Source organism: Scyliorhinus canicula, chromosome 8, assembly GCF_902713615.1.
Source record: "Scyliorhinus canicula chromosome 8, sScyCan1.1, whole genome shotgun sequence".
Taxonomy (NCBI): domain Eukaryota; kingdom Metazoa; phylum Chordata; class Chondrichthyes; order Carcharhiniformes; family Scyliorhinidae; genus Scyliorhinus; species Scyliorhinus canicula.
Genome location: NC_052153.1, coordinates 155078334 through 155099967, shown reverse-complemented (window position 1 = coordinate 155099967; position 21634 = coordinate 155078334). Strand labels below are relative to the sequence as shown.

Genomic DNA, 21634 nt, shown 5'->3' with positions numbered 1-21634 from the left:
GAACGTGCGGCTTGGCTCCGCATAGCCGCAACTGGAAGTGAGCTTGTTCTAAGTTAATGTACAGACAGCTTCATCTTGGCATTTTTTGAGTTCTTCCACCAAACCCAAGTCTGGTATGTAAAGCTACTTTGATGCATCTTTATTTTGTATATGGAAAATGAATGTTAGATTATTCACTGCGGCGGAGTCTACTTAATTGCATTGCTACAGGTAAGAGAATCAACTATTTTTTTTCCCCTGCAATCAAAAGATTAAATATATGCCTAAAGAATGGAAGAGCCTTTCTGGAGTACACATTAACTTTAATTGTAAGCTTTCAGTTCCTACTAGCTACAGGCCACGCTGGGCATTGTCACAAGTTTCATAGAATTTATTAAGTTGATTATAACGACCACAAAAATGCAATACTTAGTAGAGGCAGCGGAAGCAGCCAGTTGACTTTGGAGTTGCCTTTGGAATACTTTGGTTTTCGACCTCCAGTTGACTACAGCGCTGTCTTTCGAGGTGTAATGTTGACCAAAGTCCATCACCTTGCTGGATGTCTCGCTGTTAAAAGATGCTGCTTATTAATGTTTTCTTGGCACTACCTCTGCATAATTCATGGCATCCCTGAATCCTGTTCCAGGCAATGATTGTTGTGGTACGTAATTAATTTCTGATTGATCTCAAGGGTGATAGTGACCTGACTGATGTCATGTCTTTTTTTTTTAAATAATTTTTATTGAAAAATTTTGCTTTAATACAACATTGACACACCTTAGTAAAATACCGAAAATAACAATAATATTAACAATCATATACATTCGCCCCACCTCCATGAACAACACAGCATTTTAACAACAACGCAAATTAACACACTATAAAGTTACAGAATAGACACTACAATAGTGTACCCCCCCCCCCCCCCCCCCCCCCCGGGTTGCTGCTGCTATTGACCAAGTTACCTATCTCTGAGCCAGGAAGTCCAGAAAAGGCTGCCAACGTTTATAGAACCCTTGTATTGATCCTCTCAGGGCAAATTTGACCTTTTCCAATTTTATAAATCCCGCCATGTCACTGATCCAGGTCGCCACGCTTGGGGACCTCGCATCCTTCCACTGCAGCAAGATCCTTCGCCGGGCTACTAGGGACGCAAAGGCCAGGACACCGGCCTCTTTCGCCTCCTGAACTCCCGGCTCTACCGCAACTCCAAAGATCGCGAGTTTGGTGATGGAAACCCACCCTGGTTTGACCCTGGATCCAACCACCCTCGACACCGTCTCCGCCACCCCCTTCCAGAATTCTTCCAGTGCTGGGCATGCCCAGAACATATGGGCATGGTTCGCTGGACTCCCCGAACATCTGGTGCACCTATCCTCAGCCCCAAAGAACTTACTCATCCTGGTCCCGGACATGTGGGGCCGGTGCAGCACCTTAAATTGGATGAGACTAAGCCGCACACATGAGGAGGAAGAGTTAACTCTCTCCAAGGCATCCACCCAAGTCCCGTCCTCTATCTGCTCCCCGAGTTCCTCCTCCCATTTAGCCTTCAGCTCCTCCACTGACGACTCCTCCACCTCCTGCATTACCTTATAGATGTCAGACACCTTCCCCTCTCCGACCCACACCCCCGAAAGCACTCTGTCCATCGTCCCCTGCAAGGGCAGCAAAGGGAATCCCTCTACCTGTCGCCTAGCAAACGCCTTTACCTGCAGGTATCTGAACATGTTCCCTTGGGGAAGGCCAAATTTATCTTCCAGTTCCCCCAGGCCCGCAAACCTCCCGCCAATAAACAGGTCCCTCAATTTGCTGATGCCCGCCCTTTGCCACCCCCAAAATCCCCCATCTGTGTTCCCCGGGATGAACCGATGGTTGCCACCCAGTGGAGCCTCCATCGAGCCCCTGTTTCCCCCCCGATGCCGTCTCCACTGTCCCCAGATTCTTGGGGTCGCCGCCACCACCGGGCTCGTGGTAAACCTCTTAGGGGAGAGCGGCAACGGTGCCGTTGCCATGGCACCCAGGCTCGTACCTCTACATGACACCATCTCCATTCTTTTCCACGCCGCCCCTCCCCCCTCCATCACCCATTTATGCACCATTGACACATTGGCTGCCCAATAGTACCCCAGAAGGTTGGGCAGCGCCAGCCCGCCTCTATCCCTTCCTCGCTCCAGGAACACCCTCTTCACTCTCGGAGTCCCATGTGCCCACACAAAGCTCAAAATACTGCTAGTCACTCTACTAAAGAAGGCCCTGGGGATAAATATGGGCAGGCACTGAAAGAGGAACAAGAACCACGGAAGCACCGTCATTTTGACGGACTGTACCCTCCCCGCCAACGACAATGGCAGTATGTCCCACCTCTTGAACTCCTCCTCCATCTGATCTACAAGTCCGGTGAAGTTATGCTTGTGAAGAGTCCCCCCCAGTCCCTGGCCACCTGCACCCCCAGGTACCTAAAGCTCTCCCCTGCCCGCCTAAGCCGGAGCCTACCAATTCCTTCCTCCTGGTCTCCAGGGTGCACCACAAACACCTCGCTCTTGCCTAAATTTAATTTATAACCTGAAAAGGTCCCAAACTCATCTAGCAATTCCATCACTCCTGGCATCCCTCCCACCGGGTCCGCCACATCCAGTAACAGGTCGTCGGCATACAACGACACCCTATGTTCCTCTCCACCTCGCACCAAGCCTCTCCACCTCTCTGAATCTCTCAACGCCATCGCCATCGGCTCGATTGCCAGTGCAAACAACAAGGGGGACAGGGGGCAACCCTGACTGGTCCCTCGGTAAAGCCGGAAGTACTCCGACCTCCTCCTATTCGTGGCCACGCACGCCATCGGGGCCTCATATAGCAGCCTTACCCACCTAATGAACCCTTCACCAAATCCAAACCTCCCCAACACCTCCCATAGGTACCCCCACTCCACTCTATCGAAGGCCTTCTCTGCATCCAGCGCCACCACTATCTCTGCCTCTCCCCCCAATCGCCGGCATCATGATGACATTCAGCAATCTCCGCACATTCGTGTTCAACTGCCTTCCCTTCACAAAACCTGTCTGGTCCTCGTGCACAACCCCTGGCACACAGTCCTCTATCCTGGTGGCCAGGATTTTTGCCAGCACCTTGGCATCCACGTTGAGGAGAGATATGGACCTGTATGAACCACACTGCTGGGGGTCCTTGTCCTTCTTTAAAATTAACGAGATCAGCGCCCGCGACATCATCGGGGGCAAAGTCCCCCCTTCCCACGCTTCATTGAGTGTCCGCACCAGCAAGGGGCCCACTAGGTCCACAAACTTTTTATAAAATTCCACCGGGAACCCATCCGGCCCCGGTGCCTTCCCTGACTGCATCTGCCCGATCCCCTTAACTAGCTCCTCCAGCTCAATCGGCGCACCCAGCCCCTCCACCTTCTCCTCCTGCACCTTCGGGAAAGAAAGCCTGTCAAGGAACCTCTCCATTCCCCCCCTCTCCCCCTTTGGCTCCGACCGGTACAGTTCCCCGTAAAAGTCCTTGAAGACCTCATTCACCTCTACCCCCTTCCGCACCACATTCCCACTCTTGTCTCTCACTCCAGCAATCTCCTTAGCCGCATCCCGCTTGCGGAGCTGATGAGCCAGCATCCTCCTCGCCTTTTCACCATGTTCGTACACTGCCCCTTGTGCCTTCCTCCACTGTGCCTCCGCCTTTCTAGTGGTCAGCAAATCAAATTTAGCCTGCAAGCTGCGCCTCTCCCCCAACAGTCCCTCCTCTGGTGCCTCTGCATACCTCCTGTCCACCTCCAGCATCTTTCCCACCAGTCTATCCCTCTCACTCCTCTCGCTCCTCTCCCTGTGTGCTCGGATGGATATCAGCTCCCCACGAATTACTGCCTTCAGGGCTTCCCAGACCATCCCCACCTGAACCTCCCCCGTATCATTCACCTCAAGGTACCCCTCAATACTTGCCCGGACCCTCCTACACACCTCCTCCGCCAACAACCCCACATCCAACCGCCACAACGGACATTGGTCCCGCACCTCTCCCATCTCCAACTCTATCCAATGCTGAGCATGGTCGGAGATTGCGATGGCCGAATACTCGGCCTCCTCTACTCTCGGAATCAATCCCCTACTCACCACGAAGAAATCTATCCGAGAGTAGACCCTATGTACGTGGGAAAAGAAAGAGTACTCACGTGCCCTCGGCCTCACAAACCTCCATGGATCCACTCCACCCATCTGATCCATAAACCCTCTCAGTACCTTGGCCGCCGCCGGCCTCCTACCCGTCCTAGAGCTGGACCGATCCAGTGAAGGATCCAACACCGTATTAAAGTCCCCCCCTATGATCAGACCTCCCGCCTCCAGATCCGGGATCCGTCCCAACATACGCCTCATAAAGCCCGCATCGTCCCAATTTGGGGCATACACACTAGCCAGTACCACCTTCTCTCCTTGTAGCCTGCCCCTAACCATAACATACCTACCCCCCTTATCCGCCACCACCTCCAATGCCTCAAACGACACATTTTTCCCCACCAGAATCGCCACTCCCCGGTTCTTCACATCCAACCCAGAGTGGAAAACCTGCCCCACCCATCCCTTCCTCAGGCGGACCTGGTCCGCCACCCTCAGGTGGTCTCCTAAAGCATTGCCACATCTGCCTTTAGCCCCTTCAGGTGAGCCAGTACCCTCGACCGCTTCACCGGCCCATTCAACCCTCTCTCACTCCAAGTGACCAACCGGATCAGAGGGCGTCCCGCCCCCCTCCCCCGTCGGCTAGCCATAGCCCGTCGACTGCCCGCCCCAGGCCAGCACCCCCTGCCCGACCCAGTCCCCATAGCGATAACACCTCACCTCTGTCCCCCCAGCCACCCCCCCCCCCCCCCCCCCAGCTCCTTCTTGACCCTACCAGCAGCAACCCGGTATTCCCCTTCCCCCCCCCCCCCCCCCCAGGCTAGGAACCCTCCCAGCCGCGAACCGTCCTCCATTGTACTTCCGTGGGTCAGCTAACTTCTGCTGACCCCGGAAACTCCCGCCAATAGCCCGACCCCTCCCGAAGTGGGATCATCCCCCAATCTATCCCTCCTCCAGGCACCGCTCCAGCGCGGGGAAGAACCAGTTAAGGCCCCGCCTCCCCCGTCACCGTCTCCACCCCGCAGCGCAGGAAACCAGAGGAAAGCCCGCGCTTTCGCACTGCCCCACCACACCCTTCTGACGCAGCTCCCAAATATCAGCCCCACTCCATACCCCCACTCCGACATAGAATACAACAGACCTCCCCACAAGATACACAGCCCAAACAATGCCCCACAGCACAAAAACATAGCAGAACAACCCCTCTGTAAATAACCATATCAAAATTGCAAAAGTACTAAGACAAGAAGAGAAAAACAGAAGAAAAAGAGAACACAGCAACAGCAGAATCCAGCACTAATATATTACAGCCGACCTCGCAACCCCCAACCCCTAGTTCAAGTCCAGTTTCTCCGTCCGCACGAAGGCCCACGCCTCCTCCGGGGAATCGAAATAATGGTGCCGGTCCGAATAAGTTACCCACAGGCGCGCGGGCTGCAACATTCCGAACTTTATCTTTTTTCTATAAAGCACCTCTTTCGTCTGATTAAATCCGGACCACTGCTTAGCCACCTCCGCACTCCAATCCTGGTAGATCCGTCCTACCCCATTCTCCCACTTGCTGCTCTTCACCTTCTTGGCCCAGCGCAGCACGCACTCCCGATCACTGAACCGGTGGAACCTAACCAGCACCGCACGCGGGGGTTCATCTTCCTTAGGCCTCCTGGCCAGCTCCCTCCAGCTCCAAGGGCAGATGGAAAGACCCGGCCCCCACTAGCGAGTTCAGCATTACAGCCACGTAGGCTGTCAGGTCCGACCCCTCTAGCCCCTCCGCAAGGCCCAGGATCCGCAGGTTTTTCCGCCTCATGCGGTGATCAAGCTCCTCGAAGCGTTTCTGCCACTTCTTGTGGAGTGCCTCGTGCCCCTCCACCTTACTCACGAGGACCACGGCCTCCTCCTCTCGTTCAGTGGCTTGCGTCTGCAACTCTTTGATGGCAGCCACCCTGGGTGGACTCAATCTCTGACAGCCTTCTGTTCGTTTCCTGCAGAGAGCTCAACATCTCATCCTTGAATTCTTTAAAGCAGCGCAGGAGATCAGTTTGTTGCTCCAGGGCCCACAGCCTCCAATCCTCTGGGGCTCCTCCGGTGGCCATCTTGGATTCCTTCCCCCGTTTTTTCAAAGGGGCTGCTGCTGTTTTTTCCCCTTTCCACTCCGAGTTCGAGGCATGGACTGCGGGGAAAGTTGTTCAGCACACCTTCCCCCACCGGGAGACGTCGAAAAATTTCCGTTTTGGGCTCTCAAAAGAGCCGAAAAGTCTCTTTAAAACGGGAGCTCCCAAATGTGTGGCTTCCTACTCCATCGCAGCCACCGGAAGTCTGATGTCATGTCTTAACTCCTGACGAATTCTGCAAGGTGTCATTCACTTATGGGGAGTGTGTTTCTTGTAGATTTTCCTTGCTAAGTTTATAGCTTTCCACTAATCATACAATCATAGAATTTAATAACAAGGCCACAAGGGTAATTTATATGCTTATTTGAAATAATAGAATGTGTGGTATCACGTCCTAATAATGAATACTTTGGCCTCCATAATTTTTTAACGTTTAACACATCTCGGTGTCCTGGAGAATTCAAGTGCCTTATTGATGTATTTTAGCTAAAAGAACCCTTTGTTAATACTGACTGCTGATGCCCAGAGCAAGTTACTTCAACGTAAGGTGTGCATAAAAATTAGTACATAAAGATAGCCAGTGTGTTAAAACTGTAGTAACAAGGTTCTTCATGATACATGTTACATGTTCATGAGGAATAAAAGTGACAAGAAGTACAAAAACTGATGACAGAACTTAATTCCAAGTGGCAAATAAGCCTGTTACATACTTAGAAAGAAAGTGATTGGTTCTCTTTTAAGACCGTTTATCTTAAAAGCTTAAAACAATTTAAGACAGAGAATTATGACGTCAAACCTGAAGCTGTTTTCCTTGAAACTCATGAGAAGAATACAAATGTAAATGTCGCCACAGTCGCAGAGGACCATAGAACCACACCTCAGGCAAGGGGCAAGTGAAGGCAGTGCCTTCATGAATAACCTCAGCCAGTATGGGAATTGAACCCATGCTACTGGCCTTGTTCTGCGTCACAAACCAACCAACTAAGCTAACCGACATTCAAGAGGCCCAGAGCCTAATTTCTCTATCCTGACAATCTTTGCAGCATTTGCTTTGACAAACTACAAGTGATCTCACATTTGTCCCATAATCAAGCCATAAAATGTAACTGGGTTTCCTCCAACATTTGTCCCATAGTAAAACCATAAAATATAACCTTGCATTAGGCGAAGGCAATGTCGCACATTTCACTTGTCCGGGGAGAATGCAATTAAAAGACAAAGAACCACATGTAAACCAGTGCCTCACATTGACTACAATTAAGCAGAATATCATATTAATTTGACTGATATACTTTGATTACTTGGTCATGACATAAATAAAATTATTAAACATTTGCATTCATCCAGATTTAAATGTCAAGTTCTTTTTCTCACTGCAGTAGTAAAGATAATATCCGTGAAAATAATACTCTAGAACTAAAAAGCTCATACCAGTAATCAATATTTTTGAATGAAATACACTAATCTCCAAAATGCCTCATTCACAATGAATTACTTTGAAGAGCCATGTGGATAAGCTAATGAATACATGTCAGACTAACAAAATGGTAACGCAAATGATTGTAAATGAGATTAATAGCAGCACATGTAGCTTATTTCTAAAATCTTATTTATGGCACTTATACACTGTTTGCCATTTCTTGGGCTTGTTTTTTTTACCTTGCTGGAACAGTTGCTTCTTAACTATAAAGAGACATGTGCCTCCGCGATTGACATTTGTATCTATATTTTGATTGCTGACGGTCATTTACATCATTGCTCAATACTAGCACACCACAGAATATCCTACTGGTAAAATTAAACCATCTGGTTTAACTAAATGCAGCTTCTCGTCGGGATGTAAATACTTTGCGAAAGCAGCCCTGAGAAGCAACAAAAGTTTGTATGTCTAGATTAAATGATGACTCACCTAGTAGTCAAATGCTGGAAAATCTCAGCAGTTCTGGCAGCATCTGTAGGGAGAGAAAAGAACTAAGGTTTCAAGTCCAGATGACCCTTTGTCAAAGCTGAGACATTAGCTCTTTTCTCTCCCTACAGAGAGAATTTCCTCTTTTGGTTTCAGATTCCAGCATTATAGCTGTTATTGTTTAAATGGCTACATTTAGTAATAATGTCAGCTATTAATAGCATATATTTGACTGCTAATGGAAAACAGAGTTCCTTTTTGGGTAGTCTGGGATTTTTTTGTCATTGAAGGAATAAATGAGTTGTACAAAAAAAAATCTTTTTAGAAAAGACCATTAGAAATGTAACACTCATTGCTTTGCAAATCGGCAAAAACGTTTGGTTGGTGGAAAAGCTCACACTTTACATCTGTATTTGCTGCTCACTTGTTCTTTTATTTGCCCGTAGCAAACGATTGGTCAAGGAACTGCAGCCAAATATCCTCGATCCAACCAGCCTCCATCAGGAGGGAAAGTCGCGGGTCAGAATGCAAAATCACCCACTGTCAGCTGTGGCATCCAATCAATAAAAGTTGTAGACTGAGCATCACGTCAGCAAAAGCACCAGAAACCCAATGTGTGGAAGATGCATTGTGGAAACTGGTGAAATCTCCAGTTTCTTCTAAGTGAAGACCAAGGATTATTTTTTGAGTTTTGAGCTGTCGCCATTATTAATGCTAATGATCTAGCTCGTGAACAAAAGTGAAGTGCATTATTGGGCAGTATGTGTCCAATAAAAGTATTTTGTAGTAGATACTGGGGTACTGCTTGTGCAAGGAGTGAATCAACAAATTTTGAATGCTGTAGCATTGATTGCACAGGGTTTAAAAATATGCTTGACTTTTTGGCCTGTTGAAAAAAGATCACTTGAGCACTACCCAAGGGGCACCCCCTGAAGGCAATGTGCATGTAGTTTTAATAATGGACCTAAGGTTCTATGATGGTTCCATGAGCTTAAGCACTGAAGCATCTTTTACAGTATATTTGGCGGGTAGTGGAAATTATGTTATCGACCTTGTGTTTGTTTAAAATATAGCACCAATTGGTGTATAGAATCCTCATCCATTTGTGGGTTAAGGAGATGCAGCTCATCATGAAAGTCACAGTACTCCCCACTATTTTTAAATGCATAGTAGAAGTAATTAATAAAGAAAATGTAATTAGTTAAGTTACTATTTATATGATTTGTGACACTGTAAGTGGTTATTAAATAAAAATACATTTTTAAGAAATGGAGGATCAAGTAGAGCTCTTAAATTCGGTTTCATTTCCGTTTTCTGTCAGCTGATCCCATCTTTGCCATGGTATGTTGTCATAAATTTCTTAAGCTATTCCTCTTACTACCACAGATGACCTGTCTTCATCCAGTGGCAATGCAAGATGCAAATAGGCACTTGAATGATACAGACTGGACAATTCAAGCTTTTGACTGGAAAGCTTTACCACAAACTCATTTTATATTTTAGCCTTGTAACATTTTAGCTGTTATTGTTTAAATGGCTACATTAAGTGAGTTTTGGCCTAAACAATTTCCATGTTTGGCGATTTCATTGGTAATTTCAAGTCTATGAATAAATGTGCCTCTTAGAAACTTGCTAAAGTGGTAGACATGTATGACAGCAGAGCAGCTACCTGCTGCCTCTACAGGAGAATGGTGCAGTGCAATTTGGGAACAGGAATACTAATAATTTTGAAACTGTATAGTTTCCTCTACTTGATTTGCTATGCAGTGTTATGAGGCGGGGGGGGGGGGGGATAATTGTAAGGTTGAGGTATGTATGCCACTGTGTCTTCTGTTCATTTTTACTGTTCAGGGCAAAATGTTCTCGAACCTGACTCTTCCTGTGCACCAAATGCACTGACGTTGGGCATAACATAGCTCAATGTTAGATCATGTTTTAACTGGTCACCAAAAACAATAGCTTTTTGTGTTAATTTTCATAATTAAAATCTGCTTGTGTAAAAATTTATGGTTTCAAATCTAGTTTTGTGTAATTTATAATTCCTATTCAACTGTACAGTATTTTAGAGGTTTTGATCATTTTAGGAGTACACATGCAATGCTTGGCTTGAATGTATAATTATAATCCTGTGTAAATGTGTATATTTCATTTTTGAATGTTTATATTGCCAATGTTTAACTTGTGATTACAGTACTAGAATAAGTGTGTTGTCCATCTGCTTTCTTTGTTCCACAAAATGTATATCATAGTGTATATGAAAAAGCCATTTTTACAAATAATTGGTGCTTTAGCACAAAGTAAGTGACAGCTAAGTATGGAAACTATTTCAGAAAATTATACAAGCACCAAGTCGTCATGAATGAAGAAATAAATATAAAACTTTTGACCTACACTACAGCCAGAAAATCTCCTCTGTAAATGTTATATATTTGAAATATGTGGATTGATATCAAGGCAATGCCTAAAATCTGATGGAGGGATAGTTCCTAAACTGAGAACAAAGATTGAATCGGTGGTAGCAATCTGATGCAAATATCTACTCCTCTTAAAAGCAGTTAATCTTTTAAAGTTTGCTTTTTGATCAATATCTGTTGGGACTGTCAATATGCACTTAAATCTCTGTTAAGTTATTTGTAGTTGACTGGAAAATTTTGCATCCACTATATATTGTATGCAGGCATAACAATTTCTTTGCATACCAATACTCGTGATCAAATTGTGCAATTAAGTGTTCGATGTGACCGAAAGACTACAAGGTCTTAAGTTGAGCTTCAAACTCGTGTTTTGGGTTTGCTTAAACATGTTCAACAATGTGATTTTCGTCTTGTAGATTTCACAAGGATTCTTCAAAATGTTTTTTTGATTGTATAGATCAGAAATCTTTGTGCCACAGATGGAAGGTTTACTTGTTCTTTATATGGAAAAACATGAATTCACTCTTTTAGAACATATTTATGATTTTGTTACAAATATGAAATGCTTAATTTTATACGGTGACTAACCTGGGTATCCAGGAACAATCTTCCTATCTAGCATGATCCAGTTAAAATTCTACACTACCTCAATTTATGAAACCTGGGCCAGGATTCTCCCCTACTCGGCGGGGACTTACGCCGGCCGGCGTAAAGGTGCGGAGAATTTCGCACCTTTGGGCCGGCCCGATGCTGGAGTGGTTCACCTTTACGCCGGCCGGCATAAGTCCGCGCATGCGCCGGAGCGTCAGCGGCTGCTGACATCATACCGGCGCATGTGCAGGGGAGGGGGTCTCTTCCGCCTCCGCCATGGTGAAGACCATGGCGAAGGTGGAAGAAAAAGAGTGCCCCCACGGCACAGGCCCGATCGCGGGCCAGGACACCGTGGGGACACCCCCGGGGTCAGATCGTCCCACGCGCCCCCCACCCCCAAAGATCCCGGAGGCCGCCCGCGCCGCCAATCCAGCCGGTCAGGTAGGTGGTTTAATCCCCGCCGGCGGGGGGCAACCGCCAAATCTTGGGGGGGGGGGGGGGGGGGGGCGGAGAATTCGGGACACGGCTGGGGCAGGATTGACAGGAAATACACTCATTTCAAAAGAGGGAGTGTTCTGGGAAACTATCGCGGAAGCATTCTATAAACTCCTCAAGGCTGCCTTGAACGACCTGGTTAAACCAATCGACATGTAGATTAAAATCCTCCAAGATAACTGCTGTACCATTTCTACATGCATGTTATTTCTTTGTTTATTGCCCACCCCACCGTAATGTTACTATTTAGTGGCCTGTAGACTACTCCCATCAGTGACTTTTGCGCCTTACTATTCCTTATTTCCACCCAAATGGATTCAACCTTATCCTCCAGAGCACAGATGTCATCCCTCACTATTGCCCAGATGTCATCCTTAAATAAGAGCTACACCACCTCCGTATCCATCCACTCTGTCCTTCCGAATAGTTTGATACCCGTGGATATTTAACTCTCCATCACCTCAATCAGTAATCTCTCCGAAGTTATTTTTCCTTTTAAATTTTCTCCGTATTTTCCTTATCGTTCAACCAATATCCTCATGTAATAACCTGCTGCATTGCTTTCCATTTATGATTTTGTTTCCTATTTTATTCCTTGTAGTATTACTGGGCCTATTCACTGAGCTCTCCTCAGTCACTGTACCCTGTACTGTGGCCCTTTTTGATTTTTGACTATTGCTTCTCTGCCTTACACTCTTCCCCTTACTGTTGTTTTACTATCCCTGTTTCACTTCCTGCATCGGTTACCATCCCCCTGCCACATTAGTTTGAACTCTCCTCAACAGTACTAGCAAACACCATCCCCACCCCATCCCAGGATATTGGTTCCAGTCCTGCCCAGGTGCAGACCATCTGGTTTGTACTGGTTCCACCTCTCCCAAAACCGATTCCAATGTCCCAGGAATTTGAATCCGTCCCTCTTGCACCATCTCTCGAGCCATGCATTCATCCTATCTATCCTGCCATTCCTACTCTGACTAGCACGTTCAATTCCAGATGAATTGAACTTGTTAATTAATTGAATTTAAAGAACACCAGTTATCATGGTGGGAATTGGACCAACATCCTGAGAGCAGTAGCCTGGGCCTCTGGATTACTAGTCTAGTGACTGTTTTATTTGATAGAAAGCTCATCAATGGAGGAAATAAAAAGGAGCTGATAGCGAGAACATCTAATGTCTAACTTTATAGATCTTCACACATTGCCAAATGTAACTTACTAGTGACCACTAATTTTCAGTTGTTGTCATGGTCCACATTCATTTGACCGAGTCCATTGTGAACACGAACCTGCCTCTTATCCACTGACTCCATCTACACCTCCAGCTGCCTGGGGAAAGCGGGCAGTGTAATCAAAGACCCCTCCCATCCGGCTTACTCACTCTTCCAACTTCTTCCATCGGGCAAAGTTTGAGAACACGTCAGAACAGCTTCAAAAACAGCTTCTTCCCTGCTGTTACCAGATTCCTAAACGACCTTCTTACGGACTTACCTGATTAACACTACACACCTGTATACTTCACCCGATGCCGGTGTTTATGTAGTTACATTGTATACCTTGTGTTGCCCTAACATGTACAAAAAATGTTTCTAGGTTCACAGAAATGACAACATCTTTGTAATTACAGTAAGGCCTTCTAACACCAGCTTCTTGCAAAGCATCCCTGTTTGTTTCCTTGCAGTTCACCCTATTTATTTTATTTTCATGTACTAAATGATCTGTTGAGCTGCTCGTAGAAAAATGCTTTTCACTGTAACTTGGTACACGTGACAAATCCGTCCAGACTCAATGTTAGCTCCTTTCTCCAGATGCTGTCAGACCTGCTGAGATTGCCCGCTGTTTTTGTTTTGGATTCCAGCATTTGCAGTAATTTGCTTTTATCCACATTTATATACTCGACTTGCATTTGGAATACGTATTTAGCCTTACCGATTGTTTCCCAAACTCCTTTTCAAGACGAACATTACTCATATGGACTCTTCCTTTCTTTGATTCGTAATGGGGAAACAGTTTTTTCCACTACAAAATTTATTCATAGATGCATTCAATGTAGTAAAATGCCCCAAGGCACATTACCACCATGTGGATCTTGGGTCAATCTTAAGGAAGATCTTAAAGAAGGAAATTGAAGTGGGGAGTTTAGGGCATGAGGTCATTCAAACCTGTCTAATTCGGCCATAAAGATACTACTAGTCCTCCCATTGCTCCAAAATGGGTAACTTGATGTTCAGAGGCTTTGCCTCCACTATTTCAAACAGGGCTCAGTTTTCTCTTGTATATTTCATTGCAGCAGCACCAGGTAGTGATTTTTAGAGGATTTATAAAAACATGTACAAAAAATGTTTCAAGGTTCACAGAAATGACAACATCCTTTGTAATTACAGTAAACAGTCGACATGTTCTTTGTTGGGAGTAGGACATGAATGGCCTAACACCAGCTTCTTGCAAAGCATCCCTGTTTGTTTCCTTGCAGTTCACCTGAGCAACAGAATGCCTCATCAGCTCCAAATTAAGCAATGCGAGCTTAGGAAATACTGCATTTCAGTTGAGATTCGACGCCATTAATTTCTCTTCTGATCTTTTCTGTAATCAGATAAAAGATATTTTTGTTCTAATTAATGATCCTTCACAATTTTCCATTTTACTTCAGCTCATTCTAATCTACTTACTCCTACTCCAAACAGAATTTGTTTATAAAATGGTATTGGTATGTATACTGGCAAAATCTATGTAACTATATCTGTAACAAAAAATGAACATGTCTGGAAAATGGAGTTAACCAGTTGTACGACCAGTATAATATATATTGGCTGGACTCCAGTAGGTAATTTAGCATTTGTAATGGAAGGGAGTGGAGACTGAAATTGGTTTGTGTACACATTGAGATGTGAGAGAGAAATATTTTCCACAGTACAATGAGCTCAAGTGTATGGTATTTTTTTTTTTAAACCCTCCCTTGGTAGGAAGTTAAAGTTCAGTTTGTGCACAAGACTTCAAACAAAGTCAAAGCCATGTTTGCCAGTGCGTGCACTGGGATTTATTGTTCCCATAAATTATAGACCATAAAACATGGGAGTAGAATTAGGCCATTCAGCCCATCGAGTCTGCACCATCATTCAATCATGGTTTCTCATGCCGATACGTTTCTCATCCCCGTTCTCCTGGCTGCTCCCCATAACCCCTGATCCCCTTAATCAAGAGCCTAGCTATCTCTGTCTTGAAAACACTGATACGACCTCTACAGCAATGAGTTCCACAGAGTCACCACCCTACTCTACTGAGTAGCACTACACGTTGTATGCTTCATCCGATGTCTATATATTTACATTGTGTATATATCGTATGTCCTATGTTTTTCATGTATGGAACTACCTGTCTGGACTGTACACGATACTTTTCACTGTACTTCGGTACACGTGACAATCAACCCAAATACAAACCTCTAGCTGAAGAAATTCCTCCTCATCTCAGTTTTAAAGGTTAGTCCCTTCAGTCTGAGGCTGGGTTCAATTTTTTCCCACTCAGGGAAACATCCTCTCCATGTTCATTCTATCCAGGTCTCTCAGTATCCTGTAAAGATCTCCTCCCCCCGCCCCGCCCGCCCAGTATGGTAGCACAGTGGTTAGCACAATTGCTTCACAGCTCCAGGGTCCCATGTTCGATTCCTGGCTTGAGTTACTGTGCGCAGTCTGCACGTGCTCCCCGTGTCTATGGGTTTGCTACGGTTGCCTCCCACAGTCCAAAGACATGCAGGTTATGTGGATTGGCTATGCTAAATTGCCCTTAGTGTCCAAAAAGGTTAGCTGGGGTTAAGGGATAGAGTGGAGGTGTGGGGTGCTCTTTCCAAGTGCAGACTTGATGGGCCGAATGGCATCTTTCTGTAAATTCTATGATTCTATATCCTTTTAAACTGAGTGCAGACCCAGAATCCTCAACAAAACGTGAAAGGGTCAGATTGGAGCTGTTCGTGGTGGAGTTACCCAGTTAAAGTATTTCTTGAATTTGAAGTGAAAATATGACTGTCAGAGAGTTCACATTTCTTGAACAGCATTTAAAATGTTGTTTATCAAAGCAAAAAAATACATGCACGTGATTCACAGTGCAACCTTCCATGTATTTGGTGGTGATGGAGGCCATTGTCCGGCAGCAGGAGCTTCTAGTCCCACCATTGTCAACAGGGTGTCTGGGAAGTTGCAGCCAATATGAATGAGCAACTAACAGCTTAGCTTGTAAAAATTAAAATTATACCAAGCAGATGTCAAATTAAGGTGATATATCCACTGCTGCCTTGGTTTTCCTCTTAACATCATCAATCAGATCAGCAGCAGAGATCCTATATCCTTCAAAACAGCCAACACATTACTGATATCACACCATCTCTTTATACAATATTCTTTTTCATAGTCAACTGTAGCCAAATTGCCCTTCAAATCTTCACTGTTTTATTTGTTCAAATTTAAGACCAAATTAACTATCACTTTCATTCTATCACATTATGCTCACTATTTCCTAAAGGCTCCTTCACAGCAAGGTTATTAATTAGCACTTTCTCATTATATTAAATCTAAAATAGCCCGATCCTTAGTTCTTCAATGTACTGTTGCAGGAACCCAACTTGTGTACACACCAGGAATTCATTCTCCTCCTTAGTGCTACTTGGGTTTACCAAGTCTAAATGTAAATTGAAGAACCCCAATAATACTGTATTACATGTAATACATGCAGCTCCAATTTCTTGATTTATACTGTACCCAACATTGCCAATACAGTTTGGTGTCTTATTAACAACTTCCACCAATGTTTGCTGTCTCTTAGCTCTACCCAAATTGCTCTACCCATGGGCTGGTTTAGCTCAGTGGGCTAGTCAGCTGGTTTGTAATGCAGAACAAGGCCAGCAGCGTGGATTCAATTCCCATACCAGCTTACCCGAACAGGTGCTGGAATGTGGCGACTAGAGGCTTTTCACAGTAACTTCATACTTGTGACAAGAAAAGATTATTTTTATTATTAAATTGATTCCAAATCTTGATACTTTGTTTCAGATCCACTCTCAATATATTGATCCTGTCCCATATTAAATGTTACTCCACCTCCTTTTCCTTTTGCCTATCTTTTCTAACTAACGAATATCCTCAAATATTCAGTTCCGAGTCTCAATCATCCTGTAATATCTCCGGACTGGCAGCTAGATTATACACATTTATCTCTGTACCCTCAATTCATCTATTTCATTACAAATACTGCTGCATTCTGATAGAGTGCCCTTTTTTTCTTTTTAACATTATTGCACATTCTATTTGATGCTTGCCTTTGCTTCAGCTGCATTCTAATTTTGCTTACTACTTTTCTACTCCTGTGATCTGTTTTGCTTCCCTTCAATCTGCGCTCCCTCACCCTGTCGATCTTGTTTAAACCCTCCCACCAGCAGTAGTAAATCTCCCTGCGAGGATGTCAGTTCCAGTCGTGCTCAGGTGTAACCCATCCTCGAGTTCTAAAACCCAAAGTTGAATTCAGGATTTTGCAGCCGGTGACACTTCCTTCAGTTGTTTGTCTATGACATTTCACAGGATACACATTCCACTTGTCCTTTGAATAAATGGACGATAAACCACTTATTGACCTTCACTCGCCCTACAACCTTGCACACTTTCTGTCCTGGAATCCACCAGCACTGTGCCTGCTCCTTGCCTACTTTCAAAAACCATTCTCTTCAATTTTTCTCACCTCTTGCTCAGAATTCACAATCCTGCAGACAAATCTAAGCTATGCCTCTGCATGTGAGGAGTGCTACGGAAATGCTGTATTTAATAGATTTAATTTGGGAAAGTATATTTTCTATTCAAACACTGCAATGTAAAGTGCATAATCAAATACAGGGCTAAATCGCTGGCTTTGACCAAGCAGGCCAGCAGCACGGTTCGATTCCCGTATCAGCCTCCCCGAACAGGCGCTGGAATGTGGCAACTAGGGGATTTTCACTAACTTCATTTGAAGCCTACTTGTGACAATAAGCGATTTTCATTTTTTCATTTCAAATGTGTCACATTTTGGGAAATTGTCTGATAAGATACCCTATAGGCTGACAACCAAGCAACAGCTCTATGCATCATTTATTCAGCCTGCACTGGCATCTACACGCTTTATCAACGCAGGCAGCAAAACATAAAATCCCTGTCAACACATCTGACCCAACACTTAGAGTGACTGTTACTTCCACTAATGTGAGGCCACCTTTAACTTGAAGGAAGGAGAACACACAATGTAAATGATGTGCAATGGATCAGTGCACTGTGCTTCTTTAGGAGTACTTTGTCTTTTGGGGTGTGTTTGTATGCAACATTACTCAGTGTGCAAAACAAAATCTTAAATTAGTTGATGTTAGATCTGCCTAATTCAGCTATGAATAGGCACATTTTACTGTTGCCCCACAAAAGAGACGTAATATCATTGCTATTGCCAGTAACCATGTTATTTTCTAACTCAAGTTAAATGATCATTGCCGTCCATGTCTTAACTCGCGGGGGGATCCAATCCCCTATGACCCCGCTGCTCACCGACCTACATCAAACAGTCAAACAACATTGTGATTTTAAAATTCTCAGCCAAGTTTTAAAATCCCGCGGTCAGCAAGCGGAGCGGTCGGAAGGAGAGGGACTCCCGTAGCGGCGGAGAACAGGGAAGGGAAGGGAAAGGACGCGCACACCCCCCCCCCCCCCCCCAAACAAACCGGTCATCGAAGGATCCTCGGCAGCGGCGGCAGGTCCACACTCCCCACCCCAGGGCCAAAGCGGAGCGGAGCGGCGCCTACACCCCCCCCCCCCCCCCCAGAAGCGGAGCGGAGTCTACCCCCCCCCCCCCAAGGGCCGGAGCGGAGTCTACCCCCCCCCCCCCCCCCAGGGCCGGAGCGGAGCAGCGTCTACACCCCCCCCCCCAAGGGCCGGAGCGGAGCGGCGTCTACACCCCCCCCCCAAGGGCCGGAGCGGGGCGGCGTCTCCCCCCCCCCCCCCAAGGGCCAGAGCGGCGTCGCGTCTACACCTCCCCCCCAAGGGCCGGAGCGGCGTCGCATCTACACCCCCCCCCCCCCCCCAGAGCGGAGCGGTGTCTCCCCCCCCCCCCCCCCAACAGGCCCCGGAGCGGAGCGGCGTCTTACCCCCCCCAACAGGCCCGGAGCGGAGTGGCGTCTCCCCCCCCCCACCCCCAACAGGACCGGAGCGGCGTCTCCCCCCCTCAACAGGCCCGGAGCGGAGCGGCGTCTCCCCCCCACAACAGGCCCGGAGCGGAGTCTCCACACACACACACCCCCCCCCCCCCCCCCCAAAACCGGCAGCGACCACCACGTGGCAAGAACAAAGGACTGGACAAAATCCTCTCACTCTCTCTCTCCTGCATGAGAGAGGAAGGGGGAAAAAAAGAAGAGGACTTTTATTTTAAAAAGAACACTGTTAAAGAGAAAGGGGGAGGGATATATATATTATTTTCTCTCTTTCTACACCCACTCCCATCAAAGTAAGCCCACCTGAGGGGAGTTGCATAAAGGGGGGGGGGGAGAAAATAATTAATAAACAAATAAATAAAATAAAAATCGGGCACGGAAAAAGGGGGAAAAGAAAAACAAGGGGAGAAGAAAAGATGAAAGGGAAGGGGGAGAAAAAAACGCCAGAAGGGAGCCAAGGGAAAGGGGGCACCAAAAGCAGACGGGACAAAGGGCAAGCCAGCTCACGCGAGCGGATTAGCACACGAAGCGGCGGGACGGATGTGCCGCCGCATCAAAAAGAGCCGGACAGACAGGTACCTTCTCCCCCGGGGCTAGAGGGGGGCTGGAATTGGAAGGAAACCTTTACTGAGGTGGTGAGGGAGCAGCTGCAAGCAATCAAGGCAGAGTTGAAAGCAGACGCGGAAGCCGCAGCACAGGCAGCAGTGGCCAGGGCCATGTCAGGGGTGCAGCAGGCTCTGACCAGATTGGAGGAGAAAGTGGATGCCCAAGGGAAGAAACTGGAAGCTCAAGAGAAGAAACTGGAAGCTCAAGGGGGGAAACTGGAAGCCCATGAGGCAACCATTAGGAAGCTAGAGAAAGCAGCGACAGACATGAGCGACCGGGTCACGGCCCTGGAGAGGGAAGTGGCGCGACTGGGCGCAACACAGGGGAGCCTGAAGGGCAGGGTAGAAGACCAAGAAAACAGCTCGAGAAGGCAAAATGTTAGGATAGTGGGCCTGCCAGAGGGGACCGAGGGTGGAAACCCCACAGCATACGTGGCTGCAATTGTGGACAACTTAGTGGGGAGGAAAGCTTTCCCCACCCCACAGGATTTGGACAGAGCACATCGGTCGCTGCGCCCGAAGCCCAAGGCAGGGGAACAACCGAGAGCAGTCAGAGCCAAACTGCACCGGTACCTGGCAAGGAGCAACGGCACGCCAATGGGTAGGATGGGGGAAGAGCGGGCAGAAAACCGTAGAGGCCAGGTAGAGGAGAAGCGAGACAACAACCTCCGAGAGGGGAGCCACCGTAATAGCAGGAAAGCTAGCGCCGGGGGCACGCAACAAAGCAGGGCCGCAGCGCACCCCCAACAGGGGGGAAGGCGCCAGGCAGGGGAGGGGGGAGATCACCCACCAAAGTCGGGAGAGCAAACGGGGACAGGAATAGGGTATAGAGGGGCAAAGGAGGGGTATACAGGGGAGGAGGGTAGAGGGAGAGACCGGGGGGGGGGGGGGGGGGGCACACAGGGAGGGGAAAGGTAGGGACGAAGGGACAAGAGAGGCCAGAAAAGGAACAGGGCTACAAAGTACCACAACCAAGGGCTCGGAACAAGGAACCGCTGCAAGCACCCACCCAGTACGGTCTGTGGGCGAAGGGGCCCCCCGGAGTGCAGGGGACTACCCGCGTGGCGGACACACAGTGGACGGCCATGGCGGGTGCCCCCGGGACAAGGGGAAACCCCGGAGCGCAGAGACCCGACCGCATGGGGAGAGCAGTGGTAGCGGCCATCCTGGACGGCCCCCTAACAAAGGGAAACCCCGGAGGGCAGGGGCTCGTCCACCAGACAAACATGGTTAATCCCACAGGAACGAGGGGGCAGAAGCCCCCCACCAGGATAATCACCTGGAACGTAAGGGGACTTAACGGCCCAGTGAAGAGATCTAGAGTCCTCACCCACCTCAGAAACATGAGGGCCGACATAGTCTTCCTCCAAGAGACGCACCTGAGGGAGCAGGACCAACTGTGGGTAAGAAAGGGCTGGGTGGGACAAACCTATCATTCCTGTTATGGGATAAGGGCCAGGGGGGTGGCGATACTGATCGGCAAGAGGACAATGTTTAGGGCGACAAAGACAGTTACAGACCCAGGGGGGCGGTATGTCATGGTCAGCGGGGCCCTGGATGGGCGCCGGTAGTCCTAGTCAGCGTGTACGCGCCCAACTGGGACGACACGAGCTTCATCCAAAAGACCATGGCAGAAATCCCGGACATAGCGACGCACCGACTAATCATGGGGGGGGACTTCAATTGTGTACAGGACCCAAAGACGGACAGATCAAACCCCAGAACGGGGAAAACCTCAAACATGGCAAGGGAACTCAGTCACTATATGGAGCAGATGGGAGCAGTAGACCCCTGGAGATTCGCCTACCCGGGGGAGAAAGAATTCTCCTTCTTCTCCCCAGTACACAACGTGTACACCAGAATTGACTTCTTTGTGGTGGGGAAAACGGTGCTTCCAGGGATAGACAAAGTGGAATACTCCGCAATTGTGATATCAGACCACGCCCCACACTACATGGACGTGCGGCTGGAGACGGGAAGGGCCCAGCGCCCCACATGGAGGTTGGACGGTGCCTTACTAGCTGACAAGGCCTTCAGCGAAAGGATAGCGTGGGCCATAGCGGAGTACACGGAGAACAACCAAAACGGGGAGGTATCATCCTCCACGTTCTGGGAAGCGCTTAAGGCCGTACTAAGAGGGGAAATCATTGCCTTCAAAGCGCAAAGAGATAGGGAGGAAAGGGTGGCTGGGCAGAAGCT

The 21634-nt window shown here is 47.5% G+C and overlaps 2 protein-coding genes across 9 annotated transcripts in view; one reads left to right on the top strand and one right to left on the bottom strand.

Annotated features, from left to right (window-relative positions):
• Positions 1-10508, top strand: part of poc5 (POC5 centriolar protein homolog (Chlamydomonas)) — a 128918-nt gene extending 118410 nt beyond the window's left edge. For all 6 annotated transcript variants that reach the window (XM_038805511.1, XM_038805513.1, XM_038805512.1 and 3 more), the window contains one exon: positions 8564-10508. In XM_038805511.1, the coding sequence (XP_038661439.1) occupies positions 8564-8698 (135 nt within the window). In that variant the 3' untranslated portion in view covers positions 8699-10508. The remainder of the gene's footprint in view (positions 1-8563) is intronic.
• ankdd1b (ankyrin repeat and death domain containing 1B) overlaps positions 1-21634 on the bottom strand; it is a 152799-nt gene that overhangs the window by 27324 nt on the left and 103841 nt on the right. For 2 of the 3 annotated variants that reach the window (XM_038805517.1, XM_038805519.1), the window contains exon 15: positions 13921-14200. The exons of the other annotated variant lie outside the window; for it this stretch is intronic. In XM_038805517.1, the coding sequence (XP_038661445.1) occupies positions 14142-14200 (59 nt within the window). In that variant the 3' untranslated portion in view covers positions 13921-14141. Of the gene's footprint in view, positions 1-13920; positions 14201-21634 lie in introns of those variants that run through there. 3 annotated transcript variants of the gene reach the window in all.